The 21813-nt window shown below is 42.6% G+C and overlaps 7 protein-coding genes across 11 annotated transcripts; all 7 read left to right on the forward strand.

Annotated features, from left to right (window-relative positions):
- On the forward strand, positions 1-3181 carry RB195_019558 (uncharacterized protein; the record flags this gene model as incomplete). 3 transcript variants are annotated; one of them, XM_064187462.1, is made up of 7 exons in its annotated part: positions 1-60; positions 2091-2233; positions 2354-2441; positions 2510-2654; positions 2737-2894; positions 2996-3089; positions 3144-3181. In XM_064187462.1, the coding sequence occupies 7 exons, from the start codon at positions 1-3 to the stop codon at positions 3179-3181; spliced, it is 726 nt and encodes a 241-aa protein (XP_064043343.1). The 3 variants fall into 3 exon arrangements, with proteins under 3 accessions (XP_064043343.1, XP_064043344.1, XP_064043345.1); XM_064187463.1 differs by having other exon boundaries at positions 49-60; XM_064187464.1 differs by having other exon boundaries at positions 49-60; positions 3038-3089.
- A 1833-nt stretch (positions 3182-5014) lies between these two features.
- Positions 5015-12418, forward strand: RB195_019559 (uncharacterized protein; the record flags this gene model as incomplete). 2 transcript variants are annotated; one of them, XM_064187465.1, is made up of 6 exons in its annotated part: positions 5015-5145; positions 6284-6359; positions 6857-6951; positions 9761-9839; positions 9902-9970; positions 12092-12214. In XM_064187465.1, the coding sequence occupies 6 exons, from the start codon at positions 5015-5017 to the stop codon at positions 12212-12214; spliced, it is 573 nt and encodes a 190-aa protein (XP_064043346.1). The 2 variants fall into 2 exon arrangements, with proteins under 2 accessions (XP_064043346.1, XP_064043348.1); XM_064187466.1 differs by lacking the exons at positions 5015-5145; positions 6284-6359; positions 6857-6951; positions 9761-9839; positions 9902-9970 and adding an exon at positions 12270-12418 and having other exon boundaries at positions 11929-12121.
- Positions 8872-9450, forward strand: RB195_019560 (uncharacterized protein; the record flags this gene model as incomplete). The annotated part of the gene is made up of 2 exons (XM_064187467.1): positions 8872-9074; positions 9252-9450. 2 exons carry the CDS (start codon positions 8872-8874, stop codon positions 9448-9450), a joined length of 402 nt encoding a protein of 133 aa, XP_064043347.1.
- A 322-nt stretch (positions 12419-12740) lies between the features above and the next one.
- On the forward strand, positions 12741-13262 carry RB195_019561 (uncharacterized protein; the record flags this gene model as incomplete). The annotated part of the gene is made up of 1 exon (XM_064187468.1): positions 12741-13262. One exon carries the CDS (start codon positions 12741-12743, stop codon positions 13260-13262), a length of 522 nt encoding a protein of 173 aa, XP_064043349.1.
- Positions 13263-13315: 53 nt separating this feature from the next.
- On the forward strand, positions 13316-13735 carry RB195_019562 (uncharacterized protein; the record flags this gene model as incomplete). Its single annotated transcript, XM_064187469.1, has 2 exons — positions 13316-13426; positions 13559-13735. The coding sequence occupies 2 exons, from the start codon at positions 13316-13318 to the stop codon at positions 13733-13735; spliced, it is 288 nt and encodes a 95-aa protein (XP_064043350.1).
- Positions 13736-13755: 20 nt separating this feature from the next.
- Positions 13756-13968, forward strand: RB195_019563 (uncharacterized protein; the record flags this gene model as incomplete). The annotated part of the gene is made up of 1 exon (XM_064187470.1): positions 13756-13968. The coding sequence occupies one exon, from the start codon at positions 13756-13758 to the stop codon at positions 13966-13968; it is 213 nt and encodes a 70-aa protein (XP_064043351.1).
- RB195_019564 (uncharacterized protein) lies at positions 13884-20680 on the forward strand (the record flags this gene model as incomplete). Of its 2 annotated transcripts, XM_064187472.1 has the most annotated exons (11): positions 13884-14014; positions 14567-14701; positions 14778-14863; positions 15481-15550; positions 16806-16942; positions 17504-17592; positions 19026-19140; positions 19214-19276; positions 19859-19998; positions 20158-20231; positions 20419-20680. In XM_064187472.1, 11 exons carry the CDS (start codon positions 13884-13886, stop codon positions 20678-20680), a joined length of 1302 nt encoding a protein of 433 aa, XP_064043352.1. The 2 variants fall into 2 exon arrangements, with proteins under 2 accessions (XP_064043352.1, XP_064043353.1); XM_064187471.1 differs by lacking the exons at positions 13884-14014; positions 14567-14701; positions 14778-14863; ... (1 more) ...; positions 16806-16942; positions 19026-19140 and having other exon boundaries at positions 17455-17563.
- Positions 20681-21813: the final 1133 nt, after the last annotated feature.

Genomic DNA, 21813 nt, shown 5'->3' on the forward strand with positions numbered 1-21813 from the left:
ATGCAACAAGAGGAATATCCCCAGAAAAATGCATTGACTGAAACAATTATGAGTGAAGTGGTAAGTAAGATATGTTCTATATTAATCAACTCTCTCGGCAAAATTGCTACAGTTAGTTCCTTAGGAGCTTCCTGAATCATTCAAACAGTATATGAATGGCAGAAAGTAGTCTTAGTCGTATTTCGTATTCATTTGTGGCAGGTGATTCTGGTTGGGGCAATTATGTGATTTCCCGCGACCGGTTTCCAGATGAAAAATAGGGTAGAGTTATTATGATTCATCAGAGCGTCACTGTGAATATCTTCTTATCTAGCTACTTTTGCATCTCGTTTCCCTGCAGGTTGGAGCGCATTATCGACGGGTCATTAAAAAAAAAAAACTAGAAAGACAGAGACATATTGCTAAACAAGACTAGGACGGTTGACGAAAACTGCGTTTAAACCATACGGATTTTTTTCGATGTTGAATAACCATGCAGAGCCGTGGTATTTCAACCGTACAAAGAAACATGCGGAGTCGGGTGGTGTCGTCTTGGTGTGTTAGATGTGAAGAGGTTCGTCTCTGCCGAACAGAACAAGCGTCTCAGAGCTGGTTTTTCGTTTCTCTTGTTTTTTTTTTCTTTGTATAACAGTACAAATAGAATTATGCACTCTTAGCGAGGACCTATTCCATAAATTTTGTGGTGTTTTACTGAAGGACATCTCTCGAGTATTATTTTGTAGGTTGCTCTTCTGTCCCGCTTTTTCCTTCTGCACCTATGCATAAAGAAGATTCTTCGTGACGATGGTGCAAGAAAAATTCAATTTAAAATATCCCACCTACACGGAAAATTCGTGCACAGACACTACGTTGATGAGTAGAGCAAAAACCAAAATTTTGATGTCTTGTGGGGACGTTCTTACAGCGAAAGAGACTTAAAGGCATCACCCCATGAATCTGAATCTGAGGTGGTACGGATTTCAGGTGGAGTATTCGTATACGGGATAGTGGATTATGGAGAGGTGGGTGACTCCGTCCTTCTCTCTCGCTAAGTGGCGTTAAAAAACGGCTAGGAAGATGCGGCGTGTGCACACGGCTGGCGCACTCCAATCGAACTCGTTGTAGAAAATGGCGCGCCGGAACGCTTTTTACGGCAATTAGGAAGAAATGGACGGAATTACCCCCCTCTTAACTTAACTTAACCTACGATCCCTCCACCTGAACCCCGTACCACTTCAGATTCGTGGGGTGATGCCTTTAAGCTACCGATAAGGGATTTCCTTGGGACTACCACGAGGAGACCAATCGGGCACAAATACACGAAAAAGGGGCAACAGTTCAATCCTGTAAGCTAAAATCTTCGAGGCGTCTAAAAAAGCGATAAAGGTGCATCACCTGCGGTGCTCACCTTCACCGGGGGCGTAACGCGTCACGACGACATAACACGACCGATTCCATAGCGTTCCGCCATCCACTGTACAATAAAAAACGTTATTAAAGTCCATTTTATGGGCAATAGATGCAGATAGTCAAATAAAGTCGAGAATGGCGAGATTTAGAAATTCAAAGATTCATTTGATTGTATAGTTGGGTCAAAATGACCTGGAGTCTGTGGAGTTGCGGAAGCTGCTGCGGTCAAAGAGGTGCGGTGGAGCCAACGGTTGCGATCGAGGTGAACGTCGCTGGCTATACTCATCTTTGCAGACCGAGTTGAAAGCGCACGCGACTGCACCAGGCTTCAAGTCGTTTGGATCCCGTATACCATCAGTTCTATCTTCTCTATGTTTTTAGAACTTGGTTTCCATTCCAATAAGTTTTTTTTTCTTTAAAATGTTGCTCTTTTTTTTTGGAATCGTTGAATCCGGTAGAACAAACACAAATTGCGTAGCATATCACCATCAAAGTTTATCATTAATTGTCGTGATAGGTAGCATGTAATTTTTTTTGCTATGATTATCATTGTAACTTAGTACTTGTTTGTGTTTTTAAGTGAATTTTGTAATCAGTGATGAAAGGCGGCACTCCCAAGACGCGCAACAGCCCGTTATTTAATATTTTGTTTCCATCGATTCGTTTTAATTCAGGTTTTATGATTTCATCTATGTGTTAAGCCTCTGCTACAAATCGAAAGATCGTCCATGAAAGTTGACACTGATAAATTAACACAAGTGTGTTCTATTTGTGGATTAACATCTACAAAGTCCAGGTCTGGTCTGCGTCTTGATGCCAAAATGATACGACCGTGTTTTTGCGAGTGAGTTCCTTTCTGAGCTCATTAGAAAAGAGTCAAGATCGACTAAAGATTTGTACATGACCTATTTTCGCATTTCGTATATGTTTTGCTCTCCTTTTTTGAACAATGAACATTATTTAGCACCAACTGTCACCACGGTTGTTTAGTCGACCGCATACAATTATCACGACTCTGCGAAGTATGTGGCGCTTCGTACCGTTATCAAGAAGTAACTACTCTTAATAATTTTCCTGAATTTATTCCGTTCATTCTTTTGTTTAATAAGAACATCTTCAGTATGGGTCACTGCGAGATTTTTTCATGAGATATTGGTGTCAGTACTCATGTTCCTTCGTAGTGCTGCTCATACTGTTTGGTTTAGCAGCTCTTAGCATTACGCAGGCTTTGAAGGATCCGGTTCCGTCTTCTTTGAGCAAGCTGTGTGAGTCACAATTTTTCTAGCGTGTTTTTCTAATTTATGTTTCAATTACAGTCAAATTGTAAATGATGTTTCGTCTATTCAGCCGTTTTGATTATCGGCGTGGTATTATTCGGTGTGTGTTTGGCCCTTTTGTGGATGTGCGTAAAATATACCGTAATGCGAAGGATTCCACGTTTTCAAGCACGCTATGGACAGATCACTGTGTTTGACTACGAACCTAGTTTGAGAAACACGACACAGGTATCATTTTCTGTGAATGTCTTACCCAGAAATCAGGTATCGCATTGGGGCATTTATGGCTTATGACGTGTGGAAATCGATTAGTTTGCGTTTATACGCAGATCCGTCGTAATTCTGCGGGTGAATCGAAACGTTTGGTTCAGGAGCGAGATGGAGATATTTCCACTGGAAAATGCCTTCCAGGATCTGAACTGCGTATGTTACGAAATGCGCGCCATAACGACGTTTATTCACAGATTTTGTTTCCAGCTGAGACGGTAACAGTGAAGAAAAAGGATAGTGAATAACGCACCTGGATAGTGAGAGATCTCTCTTGTTTTGTTTCACTAGGGTTCATGACGGTCTCGAAGCCTTGCAGTTCATTCAGAAAGTGCTCAAAATTCCCTGCTTAGTTCCTTGTGTTATTTTACCTTTTTAGTTCAGTGTATGTATAGTTGTTTTTCAACTTTAATTCAATTACAAGAAAAGCGTTGTTAAAAAGAATTTATTACTGTTGATAAACTTTTTATTTATTTATTTTTTTATCAATTACTGAGTAGTGCGCACATCTGCACCCCCTTATTCGCTTTTTTGGGATACAGAATTGAGAAGAGATGGAAGTTGTAAGAGAGTGTTGACTCGAGAAGAGAAGTTCATAAGAAGAAGGATGAAAGAAGTTTCGGGTTCATTTTTGAAAGGCAGGATTTGGCTAGAAAGGGCCAGATCTTTGGATGGTTCTCTAAGGATGAAAAATCAAAATAAAATAAAATCTTAAATGAAAATATTCACACACGAGGCGCCCCAATGAGTGAACGGAAGATGTCCACACAGGAAACCACTTTTGATATCCGAAGTATAGCGTATAGTTAGTTAACTTGACCAGTGATGCTTTCTGCTTGAAGAACCAGATTTGCCTTCCGCGCTATTAAGAAAAACTGAATAAATGAGAATTTTTACTTTTCCGCTCAGAAAGAAGACGTTAATTCTCTAAGGTGAGTTGGAATGAATTCTTCAAAATCTTAGCATTGTCGCGTCAAAACGGTGTAAGGCCTTGTGCAGCTGCAAAAAGGGCTGATCTATGTAGTGTGGGAAGGAAGAGTTCGTGCGGTGATGAGGTGTGACCGTAGTGACTGGTTAATGAAACCCTTTGCGGCGATGATAACTATCTAAATACGCTTCACCAAGTTTTAACGTTATCCGAATCAGTAAGCGCCTACAATTTCAGCAATAAGCTAAAAATGCCTTCGAAAGCAAACTTGGTAGGCTGAGACACTTAACAAGCTTCTTATCGATAAGTAAGATAAGAGAACACCAGAACGACCGTACGATGCGAACCTGCACCGCTGCTTTACTCATAGTTCTCCTCGCTGCTGTTTTTTTGTCCGGCGTATTTCTATTGGCCCCCTTTCCATTGGCAATTTTTCCCGCCATTGTCAAAACGCAGGTTTATCTTAGGTTCGTCTGTTTCATACGTATACATATATAAAATGTTAAATTCTGTGCAGTTGAGTCGAGTTTATGAAAACTTTCACTAGTAGACCTTCGTCGAATCAGAAACTCTGAAAGTTACTTCCCGAAAAAGAGGCGTCAGCTCTGTAAAGTCAACAAAAAAAAAACGGACAAAGAACAGGAAGGAATAGGATTTAGCGATTTAGAACATGTATTAAAAAAGTCCTAGGTAAAGAGAACAGGAACAAGTTGTGCATCAGTATTACTACATACAATGTAAGCAGTTTCAAGATCTTTTAAAAGTTATTCTTAATGCCCTAAGTGGATGTTTTTATTTCCGGAACCAGATATAGCCACGGAGTGTACAAATGGATGGTGGATGTTTTTATAATAAAAGACAAAGAAAAATTCCGCTCCGTTGAAGCAAAACCGGAACAAGAAGTCATTCCACGTATTTGTTTGTAATCTTACCAAAATTTGGTTCTCTTCTATTAAATTTCGATCCCACCTGCAAGAAATGCAGCAACGTTGATTCGAAATTGCCTCAGTTCGAATGTGAATGTGAGTGCGATTTTGGCGTGATTCTTTTTCCAACGTTTTTTTTTTTGTTGGGAGGGGGCGGAAGAGATGGGTGAGGTTGAGTTTCTTCATCGAAAAGGATTGCAAGAAACTTTTTTTCAGACAAGAAAGAGATGGCCAACTCCCTACTGCTACCTATTATTGGTCTCGACTGCCTTCCATACAGTACTATAACTATTATTATTTCAACGTTACAAACCCCGATGAAGTACTCTATTACGGGAAGAAAGCGAGACTGGTCGAGGTGGGACCATACACATGGGCGTAAGTGAACTTTTTACTTACTATGAAGGCTGAATATTTCGTATAAGACATCTTATATCGGGCTAAAACACACACATCGATTGTCTCATAATATTTTCTGCAAATCTTGTCTAGACAATATGCTCTAAACATGTAGCATGTAAACATGTAGTAAACCTTTTTTCTGTTTGTTGATCATCTTAAAAAATTGAAAAACTTGTAACGACGGGAACAACATATAGAAAATTCATTTCTGACTCATAAAGTGTAATAGTAGAGTATTATTTGAAGGCAGCATAAGACGAATTTTACGATAGTGAGATCTCTTCGCGAAAAGATAGGGTTACGGTTGTAGAGCACGAGCATGAGCGCGATTACGCTCAATTCCATACAACTGACCTAAAAAACGGCGTGGGCTTCGTCTTCCGAATTTCACTACGAGACACCCGACAACGTGTATACGAGCGAGCGGACAATGAATGGGCTGCTGACGCTGTCCCACTAGGAGACACCTAACAACCCGTATGCGAGCGAGCGGACCATCAATGGGCCTCTGCAGTTTGTTGGTAGAGCGTATGCCTGCGCTCTCATATATGACACGTTGTTAGGTGCCTCGGAGGAAAATTCAGTCCGCATCCGGCGTCTCGCGCACTATTTCTTTAGAAACTAAGGAATTGAGTGTGATCGCGCTCGAGCTTTACAGGCCTAATCTTGTCTTTTCATAAAGGGACCTGAACATAATCAATTTCGTGGTCCATTGCCTTTGATAAAAATCACAACTACCATCAGTTAGCTCAGACGTTTGAAAGTACATTGGAGATGTCGCTCAACTTTTTTGGGATCACCTTGATCGATTGTGCAGGCGCATGACTAGACAGTGGTTCTTACCTAGAATATTGCAATTTTCTAGAAGTAAATGGTGGCAGAAAATAAATGGAAGCCACTCGAAGTAAGATGGATGCAAGTTCTCAGTCCTCCTCTTTCCGGCTTACTGTTGTGGAAAAAATCCAATGAAACTCAGGATGGATGCTGTAATAATGCTCTCTATCATAGAATATTGAAAGAAAACGTACACACAGTATTTATCCAGAGATCCAAACTTTGTTTAAGTCGATTATTCGCATAAATAATCTTTTTAGTGAAACCGAGTTCAAACAGGAGATAGATTGGCGTGATAACGGCAACACTGTCTACTATAAAAACAACAAAACGTGGGTGGGTTGATAATAAAGAATTTAGTTCAACAAGCTATTTAGAGTTAGAGGTTTCTGCTAGAATATTGCAACGCTAACGTCTGAAGTCTGCTATCATTCGCATAACTCTGAGAAGATTCTTCTAATCTTGCAGGTTTTCTCTCCCGCCGAATCGTGTAGCAACTGCAATTTGGAGGACCTCCTTTTTCTTCCAAATGGAGCCTATATGGTATGTTTTGCAGCGATCCTATTAAAGCTCATCCCAAGTAAGCGGACACCTGTTTATGCTTGAAGTGAAATAAAAGCACAAAGCTATAAAAGTCAATGATTCTGCATAGAAAAATTGCATGCAATTATACTATCACAATTATCTGCTGATTCGCTGGGGGCAGCAATCTTACGTCATATTACGTCTTAAGATTCCTTGACTAAACTGTATATTGTTACATCTGTAACTTAGTCAGGTAATCTTACGTCTAATATAAGTACAGTTACTGCATAAAATCACATCCATTTCAGTCTGTCGTTTACATGAAACATCAACAAAATTTGGGTAAAGTGGCAAACATGGTGCTGAACGGACTACTTCTGCTTCTAGGAGAATCTCCTTTAAGGTAAATGAAAATTTTGGTGTTATATAGTCAAGTCGGTTCACAACGGTTTACCGCCTCGGTGGCGTGGGGGTGACTCTCTGCGTCGAACTGCGATGCACAGTAGCAGTAGTGAAATAAAAGCACAAAGCTATAAAAGTCAATGATTCTGCATAGAAAAATTGCATGCAATTATACTATCACAATTATCTGCTGATTCGCTGGGAGCAGCAATCTTACAGTAGAACTACGTCCCCTGATAGGTTCTCCGAAACTGAGAAGGAGTTCGACACAAGTGGTCGATAATCCTTATAGGTTGGGCGAAGAACTGTGGTGAAAGCTAAGCTCGCCGTGGCATGGCTGCTTAGTTTGGGGAAAAGCCTCTTTGCCACTCCAGCATATTCACTGCCTCAGTACCCTGCACACTGGGCTCTGCCGTCTCAGACGTCGAATAGCATGGCGACCGGTGAGAAGCGATCAGTTCTCAGGTTGCCCTCGACAACTTTGATTGCGGAACAAAGTGACACATGGGCGACTCGCCATGGAGACAATCTCAGAGTGTGCACTTACAGCGCGTGAACGGTGTCCACAAACGCTGTCCTACATGCCCTTATCAGAGCTGCAGAGTGTATTAAATTCCATATGATTGCTCTGCAAGAGATCAAGAGCAGAAGGAGCAACTTATGATGGATCGACGGTACGTTCGCCATTGGCGGAGAGCCTAAAGTTGGAAGTTTTTGGCGTTAATGCGCCGCTTGGGATGCGGCCCCACGTTCACTTCAAATCAGAATCGTTTGAAGTTTACGAACGTGTAACTGGTCTATACAATGACTTGCGGTGGTTAGCCGATGTATCAAGTCCGTGTTTCTATCTTCCCAGACAAGTACCAATTTATCGACCCCGGAGGGATGAAACCTTGATGAGCACTAGGGCCGATTCGAACTTCCGATCGATCGGAGGTGTCAGTGACAGAGAGTACCGTTACAAAATGTAGGCAATGTTGGTTTCGTTGTGCACCCATCTGTCGTTCATCTAGTTGATTCTCACGACATCCTGCAAACATCTGGTCGATCTTCTCTTCCGATCTCTGAGCAAAAATCCATTAGCATCATTAACTTGCTACTCACCAAGACCAGCAGCTGATGAATACGAATCGGACGCGTTTTATGATTAGTTGGGGGAACTGATCCGCAACGAAAAGTCTTACTACAAACTCGATGTCGGAGGCTTCAACGCAAGACTAGGAAAGACCACAGAACAGGAATACACGATGGGAATACTTGCACTATGGATTGACCGTACTCTCGCCATTGGCAGAGAGTTTAAAGTTTTAAGTTTTTGGCGGAATAGAAACTGCAATCCTCTGGCCGAGCTGCTGTCCGGCGCTCGCCTATTTAATTGGAATTCTCTTTTTTGTGAAGGATCATCATAGATGAAAAAGGAAATTGCCCAATATCACGACTCCACATACTCACTACCCGGAGGTGGTGTCTCCTTGATGTTTCGGTAGTACTATCCTTTTGCAGTGTTTTGGATCCCCGTCTCATTCGTGCAAGAATGCGACTCAGCCACGCGATGTAAAAACCATCTGTTTTTGGCAACGTCCACAAAGTCCACTACTCCCTCATAATACCCGTTAGAAAGGGGGTACCACAAGGCGGTACTTTACCACCGAGGTTGTTCAAAGCTGCAATACATTGGATAATGAAAGCACTTGCCTGGGGAGAAAGGGACTTAGGTGTTGATGGAAGATTGCTGTTGAATCTTCGTTTAGCGTAGAACGTCGTTGTTTTTCCAAGAAGTACTAATGAAGCAGGGACGATGCTCAAGGAATTGAATGAAGCAGAAAAGAGAATAGAATTGCGAATAAACAGAGAGAAGACAAAGTTCATGAAGAATATCTACTTGGAAGACGGAGGAGTATAACTTGAAGGCTCCCAGATCATGAATACTTCATCAGAAGTCTACCTTAGACGTACTATGAATATGGAGAAAGACTTAAAAGAAGAATTGAATAGACGAATGAAAGCAGCACGGGCAGCATTCGAACCCGTCGGGGAAGCTACGGACCTACTCATGGTCCAACGGCTCTGTGACCATCTGTTCGATTCCACTGTTTCTCAATCGCTCTCCTACGCAGCGGAGACGTAAGCAGACACCGTTGCCACGTAGGAAGCTAGTTACTTATAGAGCCCTTGAGAAGTGAAGAGCCCTGTATTCTGAAGTTTAACTGGCGCACACAACACCTAGCCAGTCTTCGCGGCTCCAACTTACGAGTAGGGTCCCGTCTTCGCGATCACCGAAGTATCGAAAGCTGAGCATAGAAGGGCCGGCTACGTTATGAGTAGAATCGACGACAAGCAGGGTGAAGGAACGCTAGAATGGATCCAAAGAGATGCTAAACCCCCTCGAGAGAGGCAGCCAACGATGTGGGGTGACGTGTTCGCCGCACGGATGGACAAAACAAAAAAGCGATTCAAAGATGCTGCACCTCCAGTGAAGACGGGACATTTAAGTATCTAAGTGAAATCAAGTCAAAAACGACTTGAGGCCTCGTGCAGTTGCTTGAGCGGCTCCTCTCAAGCGGGTTAGGGAAGCGAGCGGACAGGGCCGAAAAAGGGTATTGCTTGCATCTTTCTTGCTCGCTGCAGTCAGAATGTACTTAGTGATAGTCCCACCTCGATCCACCGCTTCGTTTCGAGCCCAGCCTCTAACGCAGCTGTACCTAGCTTCATTTCGCTTTAACACCATTGTACACGTATCACACAGATGATTCTTCCATTTTTGGAAGTAAAGAACCATGGGAACAGCAGCTATTATATATTTATCACAGAGCCGTAACTCAAGGAGGAGCATCGTTCGAGTCGTATCCTGACCCACTGATTACTCTAATCAACAGCAATTTAACCAAGGTACTCTTCTAAAACCTTATACCATGCCAGCAACCGTGTTCATACCATATATTTGTGTTTAGACACTTATGGCGATCTTGGGAAATTCTGTTCCCCTCCCCAACATACCAGCCATGGGATTCTTCCCATTGGTAAGTAAGAACTCAAGAAAGAAGCGTCTATAATCGTGTTTCCTTAGAAATACATAGGAAGTGCATGAACGGGAAAAGGGGACATTTGAAATGGGTCGACAGTCAAATCTAAGCAAAAGCCAAGATTGTTAATAAACCTTATTACGGCTAACGTTTCGGCGTTGTAGTCTTCGTCTACGATTTGGGCTCTTTTGGTTTTTGTTTCGGGCTATAATATCTTAGGGGATGAGATCTTGTTGTAGATGAGGCGTTTGAGAGGATTTATTGCAAATGTTATTACTTATTATTCCAGGCTCATACGAAGGCGACAACGCCGAAACGTTAGTTGTAATAAAGTTTGTTAACAGTCTTGGCTCTTGTTTAAATTTGGCTATCGACAAGTTGCAATCTCTCTGCCAAGATTCAAGGAAGATCGAAATTTCGCACTTGTGGGGACATTTGAATTTTATTGTAGGCTCTTTATTGGTGTAAGAGACTAAGACATGGGCCGTTTGCATCACAAAACACGGAGAGACAGAAGTCGTTAGATATTGATTTCAGCGCCAAAAAAACAAGACACGGGAGAAATTTGTAAACTCAAGGACTGATAATAAAACCTGTTAATGGATTCTCCCAAGTGAAGCGAGATTTTCCACCGTTCGAAAACCGAGCATTTTTCAAACAGTGCAAAACTAACAGAAACGGTGCAACTAACACAATACGTATCAATACTGGGAACTCTAGGGTCTAGCGTGCAACTGTTTCGCTTTTATCCGCATTTTTTTTTTGAATTTTAATGATTACGAAATTAGTTTTGAAGACAGCATACCACAAATGTGACGTGGTAAAGGAGTTCGTCGGAAAACTTAGGATTGAGGTTGTCGATTGCGGGATCCGGGGTGTTTCCGCTCATCTCCCCCTAATCGTCATGAAAAACGGCGTGGAAGACGCAGTTTCCTTCTAGGTTTATTTCAGTTCGATTCCGCGACCCTTGCACACGCATCCAAGTACGAGTTGTCAAAAATTAGTGATCTCTTCCCACCACTAGCCTATTAAAATCAATGGGTAAGCATAATATAAGTACATAATAATAAGCAGAAGGAAGAGGGATTTCGCGTGAAGCAGAGCAAGCGCACCAGTCACGCAATGAGAAAACAACTGAACATAATCGGCGCCTACTATAGTCAAACCAAACGACTTGAAGACTTGTTCAGTTGCGTTAGCAGACCAAGCGGGAATTCGCAACTGTCGGCTTTACCATGTCATTTCGACCGCAGCCGCTTACGCGATTGCACCGAACTTCAGGTGATTTTAAGCCTACGGTATATACAATAAGTGGTGCGTTTAAAGCATGAATGTAAGTGGAAGTGTATGTATGAATTAATTAGCGCAGAGCTTGAAGCTCTTTTCAAGATTCACTTCTACGTTGTTCGACGGTTGGTTAGCAGTGATGAAGCGAGACAAATCAGGGAAACATGTTGGTGCATGCTTTTGAACTATACATTAAGGATTAGGGTGTGGAGACTATTAATGATTTTATGAATTGACGTGAGCCGCCATCTCCCTCACTAGAGGGATCACAGCCAGTTAGTTGGGAGACTACCTGGCGCGTTTCCGGGTGGCGCTGATCGCGGACCAAAAGCGACCTTGTGCTTGCCCAGAGACGCGGGTGGATTCAGGAGGTGGACTCCCTGTCTTTGTTGAACCAGGAATGACTCATAACATCCTCGTATCCCGCACGTCGGTCCAGCCAAAATCCTGCAATCAAGTGACTGGGAAGTGCAAGGGAGGCGGTTTGCATTCGCCTCCAACAAATAAGCTCTACCTGTCCGCTCCGAGAGAACGCAACGTTTTCCCAAAAACTCTTTGGATTAGAGACTTACAACCTGCTCATGGTGGGTTTCAAAATTTTACGCATTTCACAGTAATGGATAAAAGTCTACTGATTCCGGAAAAGAAAACGGAAAAGGACTAGTATTATGGCCTGTACTTATAACGCACGTACGCTTGCATCGGAAGCGGCCATCGAAGATCTGATGATGCAAGCCAGAAAGAATGAGTGCGACGTAATCGGACTGACTGAGACGAGACGACGCCATCCTCTCAACGCCGTATATGAAACTAGAGAAGAAGTGTTCTTAGGAATATGCGACAGTAGAGGACTTCTACAAGGTTGGTGAAGTTCGCATCCTCGTCAACACGAGCATGGCAATGAACATCAACTCTTTCGAACAGTTACGACCAGATTCTAACGTCTGCGGATGAGATGTGATCTAACCCTAGCTTTGACTATGTTCGTCGCTTATGCTCCAACATCAAGCTACGAAGAAGAAGGAGTCGAAGCTTTCTATGGACTTGGAGAAATTCTACCGAGAAGACCATGCCTTCTACAAAGTCATAATTAGTGATTTCAATACCAAAGTTGACCCAAGAAGAACGAAGAAGAGAAAAGGAGGCCGCCAAGTTTAGAGAGTGAACTCCCAGAACTATCTTTAACTGGGATCTCTTCGCTAGCCGGCTTTTGGGAAGACTCCGCAATGGACAACATCGACGAGGAATATGATCGGCTCGTTGAACACCTTCACAACTGCACAAGGAAGGGGGAGAATTTTAAAAGAACCCAGAGACGCCTGTCTCTTGAAACTTTTGAGCTGATACGCCAGCGGAGCAACACGAGCTGCAGGGGACAAAGAGCTTACGTCCGAGCTCGCAAGGCTGCGCATAGAGGCACAAGGAAGAGAAAAAAGCAGAAGTGCTGGCTGAAGCTGCAGAGGCGGGAGAAATCATCCTTATGCTCGAGACTTCGCCGAAGATGACTGCTCTTGGGAATCCGAAGGGAACAAGCGTTGCATCAAAAAGGGGAATGGAGAAAATCATCTACGACTTCTACCCAGAACTCCTCGACAGTCGTATCCACTTGGCTCCTCACCATCTGAGGGAAGACGAACATGACATTCCAGAGTTTCTCCCTTCCGACGTACGACATGCTATCGTGAAAAATTGTACGGCACCCAGTCGTGACAGAATAAGACCAGAACACCTGAAGCACCTTCCGCTAGTACTCATAAGAAGTCCGGCGGGGCTCTTTACACGTTACCTGTCCGAATGCAAGGTTCCTAAACAGTGGAAGACCAGCAAGACCATGTTGTTGTATAAAAAGGGAGATCCATATGACATAGACAACTATCGCCCAATCTGCTTACTGTCCGTCATCTACAAGCTCTTTGCAAGAGTGATCCTTAATAGCGTTGAAAAATCTTGGATGAAGGACAGCTATGCGAGCAAGCAGGGTTTCGAGAAGGATTCAGCATGATTGACCACATTCACACTGTTTCGAAACTCATCGAGGTATCACGAGAGTGCAAGATGCCGCTCTGTCTTACCTTCATCGACTTGAAGAAGGCCTTTGACTCAGTTGAGATGGAAGCGGTCATGAAAGCTTTGGACAACAAAGGCGTCTCTACTCAGTACATAAAGGTACTTCGAGAGTTCTACAGCAAATTTCACGACCGGAATTTCGCCATTCTACAAGATATTATCATCGTCGTGAAGAGAGAACTCCGACAGGGTGATACAATCTTACCTAAAGTATTCACAGCCACTCTCTAGAACGCAATGCGAAAGCTGGAATGGGACGAAATGGGAGTGAAGGTTGACGGTCGGCAGCTACACCATTTGCGCTTTGCTGATGACATTGTTCTGATGACACCTAGCATCAGTCAAGCGGAACGAATGCTGACCGAATTCGACGAAACATGCGGATGCATCGGTCTTTGTCGTAGCTGAGTCTGCGAAAGACGATACTCATGCGTAACGGATACTTCATTCACGCTCAGCGGAACGAACATATCCGAATGCACCAGCTACGTTTAACTGGGTCGGGAAGTGAACATGATGAACGACCTAAGCCCCTGAGCTGGGCAGGAGGAGACGAATGGCATGGGGAAAGCATCGAGGATGTTGTGAAGAAAACCGGCTCCGTGCTCACCCCTTCAACACCACCGTACTTCCTGCTTTAACCTATGCTTCGGAAACCTGTGCATTTCGCAAGCAGGAAGAAAAGAGGTCAGCGTCATTGAACGTGCAATTGAGAGAGTGATGCTAGGAGTATCCCGTTTCACGCAAGTGAGGGACGGGATTCAAAGTTGTCTCCTACAGCGATCGAAGATTAGAGACGCCGCCGCGTTTGTCAAGGAAAGTAAAATAAGGTAGGCCGGACAAGTGATGCGCTTTAACGACAACCGTTGGACCAGAGCCGTGAGCGACTGGGTTCCCCGCGATATTAAGCGCACTACAGGAAGACCGCCGACCTGATGGTGAGATTTCTTCACGAAGTCCTTCATAGAAAATTATGATGCTCTTCGTGTCCCACGCGAAACGAGGAACGACTGGGCGACTCTGGCACGCGATTGGGACAATAGAAGAATTACTGGCACCCGCTCGATTACTTCGAAGATCAGCGGGAGTCAAGGATTCAAGGATTCGACTTGAACCAAAATTCACTCTTGCTTTTGGAAAAGATTGAAGATTGGAGTGAATTTTGGAGTGGAGATTTTGGAGCGTCGGATTAGGACTGTTCGTAATCTTTTTTGCGTAAGCAACTGCCACTATATTAAGAGCCGAGCTGTACGTGCAGTCTTGCTTGCGATCTAAAAATGAGCAGACTGATAATATGCTGATTCAATTTTTCCAGTACAATCATACCTGTGATGAGGACTACGTTATCAAGACAGGAAAGGACAATACGGACAAGTTAGCTTTTGCATTTGTTTTCCCTCATTTTTTTTCTTTGCACGCGCCGCTCTACGAGCTGTTAATATTTCTTAAGCCTAGCGTTGATTCAAAAATGGGCAAACATGACAAATTTGTACTGGTGGGGAGACCCCTACTCGAGCGATATCACCAACAGCGGCGGTGAGAATTTGTTCAGATCCTATCAGACGTGCAGTCGCCATCGAACCTACCTGTGTTGGCCTGACGCATTACGTTCTCGGAGTCAGGCACTGTTAGGAGTCGGATCAAAGCGAAATGAAGCGCGATGCAGTTGCGCAAGCAATCGAAGCGGCGCGGTGGAGCTAGCGGTTGGGGGACCAGTATGAATAATGCTAGCAAGAGTCCCCCTTCGATTCCAGCCGTTACGCTGCACTGCATCGCTTTGAGGGCAACCGCATTCGCAACAGTAACGAGCTTCATGCCGTATTATACCTTGTATCTCTGTCGATCGATACGGGAATAGATGGTAGGATGACAGCGCCGATGCCAACGAGAAAGCATTTTGCAACAACTATAACAGCAAAGTAGTTCTAGTCATGCACAATTACAAGAAAATTCTAATCTAAAAACGAAGAAAAAAAGTAGTCAAGAAGCTTGCTAGTGCCATCAAACTGCTGATCTTCGCCATCGATTGGCTGGAACAAAGGAGCTGCGTACCACTGCTTTACCGAAGACATAACGTCAGACCGACACAATACGTTCTTGGGCGGACTCACGAGGAGTTGAGACTTGGGTACAAACTTTTGGTTTATTTTTAGATGGGACATTCCAAAAACCTGGATTGAAGAAGACTGACAAGCTGAAACAGTTCCAGTCATTCGCGTGCAGGTAGGCATTCTATATTAATTCTATATTGAGGTTTCTCCGCCATAACGTCAACAACATTGCAAATGAGAACCTCGTTGAGTTTGACATCGCTTCCATATTATTTCTCACATTACAGATTGATGTTATCGAAATTGGTAGCCTTTTGTCGTCTGTATGGAATAGCCTTCTGCTAGCCGCAAAGCGCATAGTTAATTTCGTTGTTTCACCTACTGCAGATGAACAATTCAGGCTGATATTCTGATCTTAAATTTCTAATCTTGAACGCAATTGGAAGAAGCAGTTCTTGCAATAACAATTAGGGAAGGTCTTCCTCAAAGCAGCTAGGCAAAATGCACGAATGAATTACGGTAATTTTGATCATCACACAGCATTGGAAATATAATCTCTTAGAAAGGAAACTCTTTTAAAAACTCGACTTTTCTGTAGGCATCGTTGCTACTGGTAACTAGTGGAGGGTAAATATACAACGCTATACTCGAGTCAAAACGACATGAGGCACGGTACAATGGCGGTGAACGGCTGCGTTCGAAGTGGCGCCGTTGAGCGTAGCGGTTCATATGTAAACGGGGCCCTCGCTAGCACCGCTCATCGCTGCGTCCCGAGTGAACTATGTATGGTGCACACGAACAACGCAACGTAGTTTGCGTTTGACAGAAAGCCTTGTCACAAACACTATTTTTGCTCGTTCTCATTCAATTATTGCTTCAGTCTAATTCAATCCAGATTATATTGTTCAGTAACAGTGATCAACAACAACAATAACAGCTTCAACAGTGTCCAGAATTGTCATTCATCAACAGAATCTCACTTCCTGTTAGCCAGAAATTCGACTGCTTGAGACATGGAACTGCTTCTTTGGGGTCATGTTATGTTCAGTCGCAAAATTTTTTTGCAGATGATTATTAAAAGTATTAAAACACTTCAACGAAGGCAGAAAATGAAGGCATAAGATCCGATTCTATATCCGAAAGGAAAAGCAGTGCTTGTAAGCCATCTGAAAAACGTTGTGATAGATCAAAGAGATTATATCATCCAGTGTTTTGCTTCGTGAGAGAACCCTGTATTAATGATCTCACTATTTTTATTGTTTATTCTACCCAGTTCTGGTTTCATCAAAGATGATGCTCCTTTTAAAACTCTCATGTTATTGTATCCACTCATCAAAGCCGTCCAGAGCTGCTGGGGGTTTTTCTCGTGGTCATTTTATTTCATAGGCTTCTCCCATTATTCTTTTATATCTTATATAATATCATAGGAAAAAATCGAAGCTTGGGCTCAACGAGAAAATAGGAACAGATCCTCCCTTTAACTTTAATTTCGAGCGAGCAACATCGATAAGAAATCTGTCTGCTGTTTACTATGTTACTGAACAATGCGCAGCAAACAATAATGGTTGGTATGTTATAAACCAAGTTTGGAATGTGACGCAAAAAATGTGCTTGTTTTTTTTGGAACTTCCTCTGACTAACACGAGTTAATCACTGATGACTCGTTGTAGCACATTTTGTTCCAAAATGAACCTACCCCTTCGTGTTCTCTGACGACAACGAAGGATTCGTTTCAGTATACTTTTATCTGTCCCTTTTTTGTTGGAACTCAATTATGTGGAGCTCATTGGCTGTTGATCCTTGTAGTAAAGATAAATCCATAAACGATTCAAATTCCAACAATAAAAAGGAATTCAAGATTCACATGACAGAAAAACGTTCAAATATAGCAAACTTTTTTGGCACAAGTTTTTATTTTAAGTCCTTGAAATCCGAAATTAGAGAAGAAGATCTGCTACAACTTTCACGGCATGAATAAATAGAAGCAACCGCTCAGCTGCTCTCAAGTTACTTATTGAAGCTTCATTACGATTGATTGTTGCCGTCCTTCCATTTGTCATTTATGTTCTCCATTTCATGGCCTTCAACCTCCATTACGATTCCGACCTAACCATAAATGGTATAGATGCAATGAGATTTAAAATGGATGGAGATTCATACGACACCACAATGGAACTGAACAAAGGTTATAGATACGAAAACAAAGAAATGGTGGTAAGTGAATGTGCTGAATCCTTAGCTTGAAAAACTCCGTTTCATGAACTTTCGCTAGGAGCGAAGTGGAGCATAAGTTCTGCGGTCTTTACACGAAGTGATTACTTTCTAAATCAAGATGGACTTAAACTCTAAACCTGTGTTAGTCCACAATCCCCTTGGGGTTTACATCCAGAAAATAAGTAAATTTCAATTTCCACTCATCTACGTTGTTATAAGTATCAGATCCCGTACCGTCTCTTTCTTCTCCTTACTCGATAGCCCTACATCTTTAACTCCTTCCATTCCTCTCCACTTTAAATGCTCTTGACAGAGAATCATGGAGAAATATCTTCTCAGATCTCGTCGACCTGGTATCAGACGTCGGTTTTGCATGCGACATCTCAACATGAAATTACGTCTTTGTGCTAATTTGTGACTCATTTCCTTTGTTGTGTTTGTCCTCGGCGTCTTCTTCGAGGATCAAATTTGTGCCATCCAGTTAAAGGCATCACCCCATGAATCTGAGGTGATACGGATTTCAGGTGGAGGTGGAGTATTCGTATACGGGATCGTAGATTATGGAGAGCGAGGTGATTCCGTCCATTTCCATTTTGCCGTAAAAAACGGTCCGGAAGATGCGGCGTGTGCACAAGGCTGGGGCGCTCCACTCGAACTCGTTGTAGTAGATAGCGCACCAGATCGCTTGAAGCCGTATCGTATACCGTATAAGAATACTCCACTTGAAATCCGTACCACCTCACATTCGTGGGAGGATGCCTTTAAGTTGCTACTACCAATTTTCCGCTGACAGATATGTTTTAAAATCAAAATCAAATGTCAATTCCAAGCCCTTTACACGTCAACCTAGAAGTCGCTTGTAAGTTAGATGTCGCTCTTCTACGAATCTGCAACTTGAATAAAATGTCTAACAATGAATATCTATATTTTTGGCCACTAGTGGTATCAGCTTCGCTAGAAATATTCTACTTATGTGATCCACTTTTCTTCCGACAAACCTACAATGGACAACTAAGGCATCGCATCTGCCCCCGAGAGGGAAAGAGACAACGTCAGCAGCACAGCCCTTCGTCCTGCTCCCGCAAACGTGGTGCGTTATGGGACGTCTCGTAGGAAGGAAAGGCGTAACACGATCGTGTGTCACGCAATTTCTTTGAATTGCTATGGAGAATTGAGCGTGTTCCGTACTACTACTCGTATTCGTGAACTACATATCTAACCCTATCTATCCGTGATATCTCAAACCCTTAATTTCGTGTTATGCTGTCTTTAACTCCACTTTCCGAGAGAAGGCCAGCCACTAACGGCACTAATTCAGACATTTGACTACTGTAACAGATAAAGGGGCAGCAACTACTCTGAAATCGAGAATAACGGCGACTACTTATCTCTTCATCCTTTTATTAGGCACTTACTGCTTTGAAATATTCGAGGACTACTTTCCAACGTGGCCATGCGGAGCAAACCACACTTACAATCCTCATGCTGAAGGCTGTTTAGGAATTGACTGCTCTCTCTCGCAGTTTTGGTGCAACAGTTGTTGCAACGGTAAGCACTTAACACCACAAACCTTACCGTTGCTAATGTTACCCACAACAATGTGCTATTTTCTCAATTTAAGGAACACATTACAACAATACTGTATTCCTTCCTCCGGGAATAATACCGCTTCGATGCCTACCAGGTACGTATCCAAATTGCAGATGCAAACACGGTGTCCTCCTTTGATGTCATGGAAGTAATAAAAGTAGTAGTAAAAAAGCTGATAGTAATGAGCTGACTTTCTCAAAGAAGATTCCTTTTCACGTTAATCTCATAAGATCCGTAGATAGATTCGACGAGAAAGTATTTCTTTATCTTTAAACCCAGAAATGCACACCCAACTTTATTACCTGCGACGGAATACATGTCATGTTATTTAGCAAGTAATGTATTAGGGTGAAGGAAGCCTGCTAAACCAGGCCCATTTCTCCTGCTTCAAACTATAGTCGCATTTTTACATTGTTCCGGGCAAACAGCGGTTCACAAATTTCTCCCATTGACACGATCAGGGTAGTTCCATCACAAAAAAAAAAAATAGATTATTTAGTCTTACATTTTCTTGCTATTTGGTTACCTGTTTTGTTATTTGTTTTATCCAGTGTTGTGAAGCAGCTTGAGTGAATAAATAAATAAACAACTGAATAAATAGAAAAGAAGTGAATAAATAATCTTGTTTGTAATACAATCCATGTAACTAATTACATAAATACACTACTTATTGCAGGTCAAAACGTCCTAGCTCCATTTGCTGGATTCCTTTCACCTCCACACTTTTTGTGGTCACCTCAAGAAGTGCGCGACAATATGATAGGACTCAAGCCAAACGTTTCTGCACACGAACCTGCTCTCTTCGACATTCAGCCGGTAAGTTGGGAGAACATGAACATGGAGTCATGGTACTTTGGTCGCTCGTCCCATTCTCGTGACTACTCAAGAATGTTCCTATGTTTTGACTATATAATAAAGAAATAAATAAGGATGAAATTCGGAATAATTTTTGCAAGTACTTGAAATAGATTTCAGTTAACTGGTTCCACTGTAAATGGTCGCTTCCGGATGCAGTTCAGTATTCCGATTTATAACGATGGATCCTTAACGTATGCTAAATTTTATTTTCTATTTTGAAATTGAATATCGCATGAATTGGCAATCATTTCATATGAAATCTTAGTTATCGTAAATCTGATCGTAAAATGATCAGCGAATATAGGGTCATGTGATTTTATACAAACCATGTCGCTGTAGGCGAGGTGTCGGACAAATACTAACGATTTTCGTATTTAGAGAATCAAAGCAACTCTACAACTCGTTTCTACCTGCGTTTTGGGTAACAATCGATGTGAAGATGTTGGACTACGCACACAACTATATTTATTTCAACACAAAAGAATTACCGAACATAATACTTGGAGTTGGTATCGGTCTCGTCGTTGTTCCGGTACTAACAGGACTAATATGGATTTTCTTCTGCATGCGAAAGAGACGAACTACTATCGCATTTTCTTTATCTAAAGCAGCTACCGAGGAATCATGGACGCACCAATAAACCAGTATTTTACACAATGTCATCACAATCCCTTTACTATTGATATTGGTACATTCATTGATACATGCAGTGCAAAGAAATACCACCCAACCTACTGAAATTATCTACTGACACGCTATTAAACTTTACTTTAGTGTCTGGTAACACTGTCTAAACACTTATACGCAGGAAAGAATTCCCGACATCCCTACTGCTAAATATGTAAGGATTTTGCGAAAACTATGACAGTTTCACTTCGAGCAAAAAAGTGTGTTTATTGGAGAGCGCGCATTGCACACGATTTCGTGCTTATCGTAGTGATCGCCGTCGATCACGAGCACATTGAGTTCTCGCCCGCGGCGGCTCCTTTTTAGCGTAATTCTCCGCGACGATAATACGCCTGCACAGCTGTGCAAGATCTTGCACTACTCTTTTCTGGGCATATTCTATAGTTGGAACAATACAGAGAACATTAGCATGACCTCTGCGCAAGGATGACACGCAATTTCATGAGGAGTTCCAAGTTTTTTTTCATAACACGTGTGTGCAGAGACTCTAGTGATCTTCGCTCGTACTGATCCGATGGTTCACTTGAAGGTTTATTGCCATGGAAAGACGACTACTCGTTAGCAGCGAAGGCCAAGTTACAATCTATTCGTATCAAGCAAGAATTACAACGAAGGCGCCAACCTCATAAACTACTTGAATTACAGTTAGGTCGAGATACAGATATGAGGTATTGCACATACAAGCAGTTTAAATATCTTTTTGCTGTGATTGAGTTTCGTTCTTTTCTTTGGAGACGGCTTTCTTGGCATGATGACGAGGGTACTTATCATTTGCTGCCGTGTGGCTGACGTTAATTGATGGTGCTGCCGTTTTATTAATTTATGTGACGGTGCTTCGCGGGCGGCTGGCTTCTGTTGTAGAAGAGTAGGAAATTGTGGCCGATGCCGCAATTCCTACGCTTCACCTCGCAATCGCCACCGCGGACCAATCTCAGGCGACGGAGACACAGACCCAGCTTGTTGGCCCGCGCCGCGCTCGACAGTTCGCGGTATTTTGAGCATTTTCCGACGTTATGCTCACGGCGATTGTCCTCCGCAATCTTTCTTCGACTTCGGCGATGTGCGCTCCAGAAAAATACTGCAGAC

The sequence above is a fragment of the Necator americanus genome, chromosome II, assembly GCF_031761385.1.
Source record: "Necator americanus strain Aroian chromosome II, whole genome shotgun sequence".
NCBI classification, from domain to species: Eukaryota; Metazoa; Nematoda; class Chromadorea; order Rhabditida; family Ancylostomatidae; genus Necator; species Necator americanus.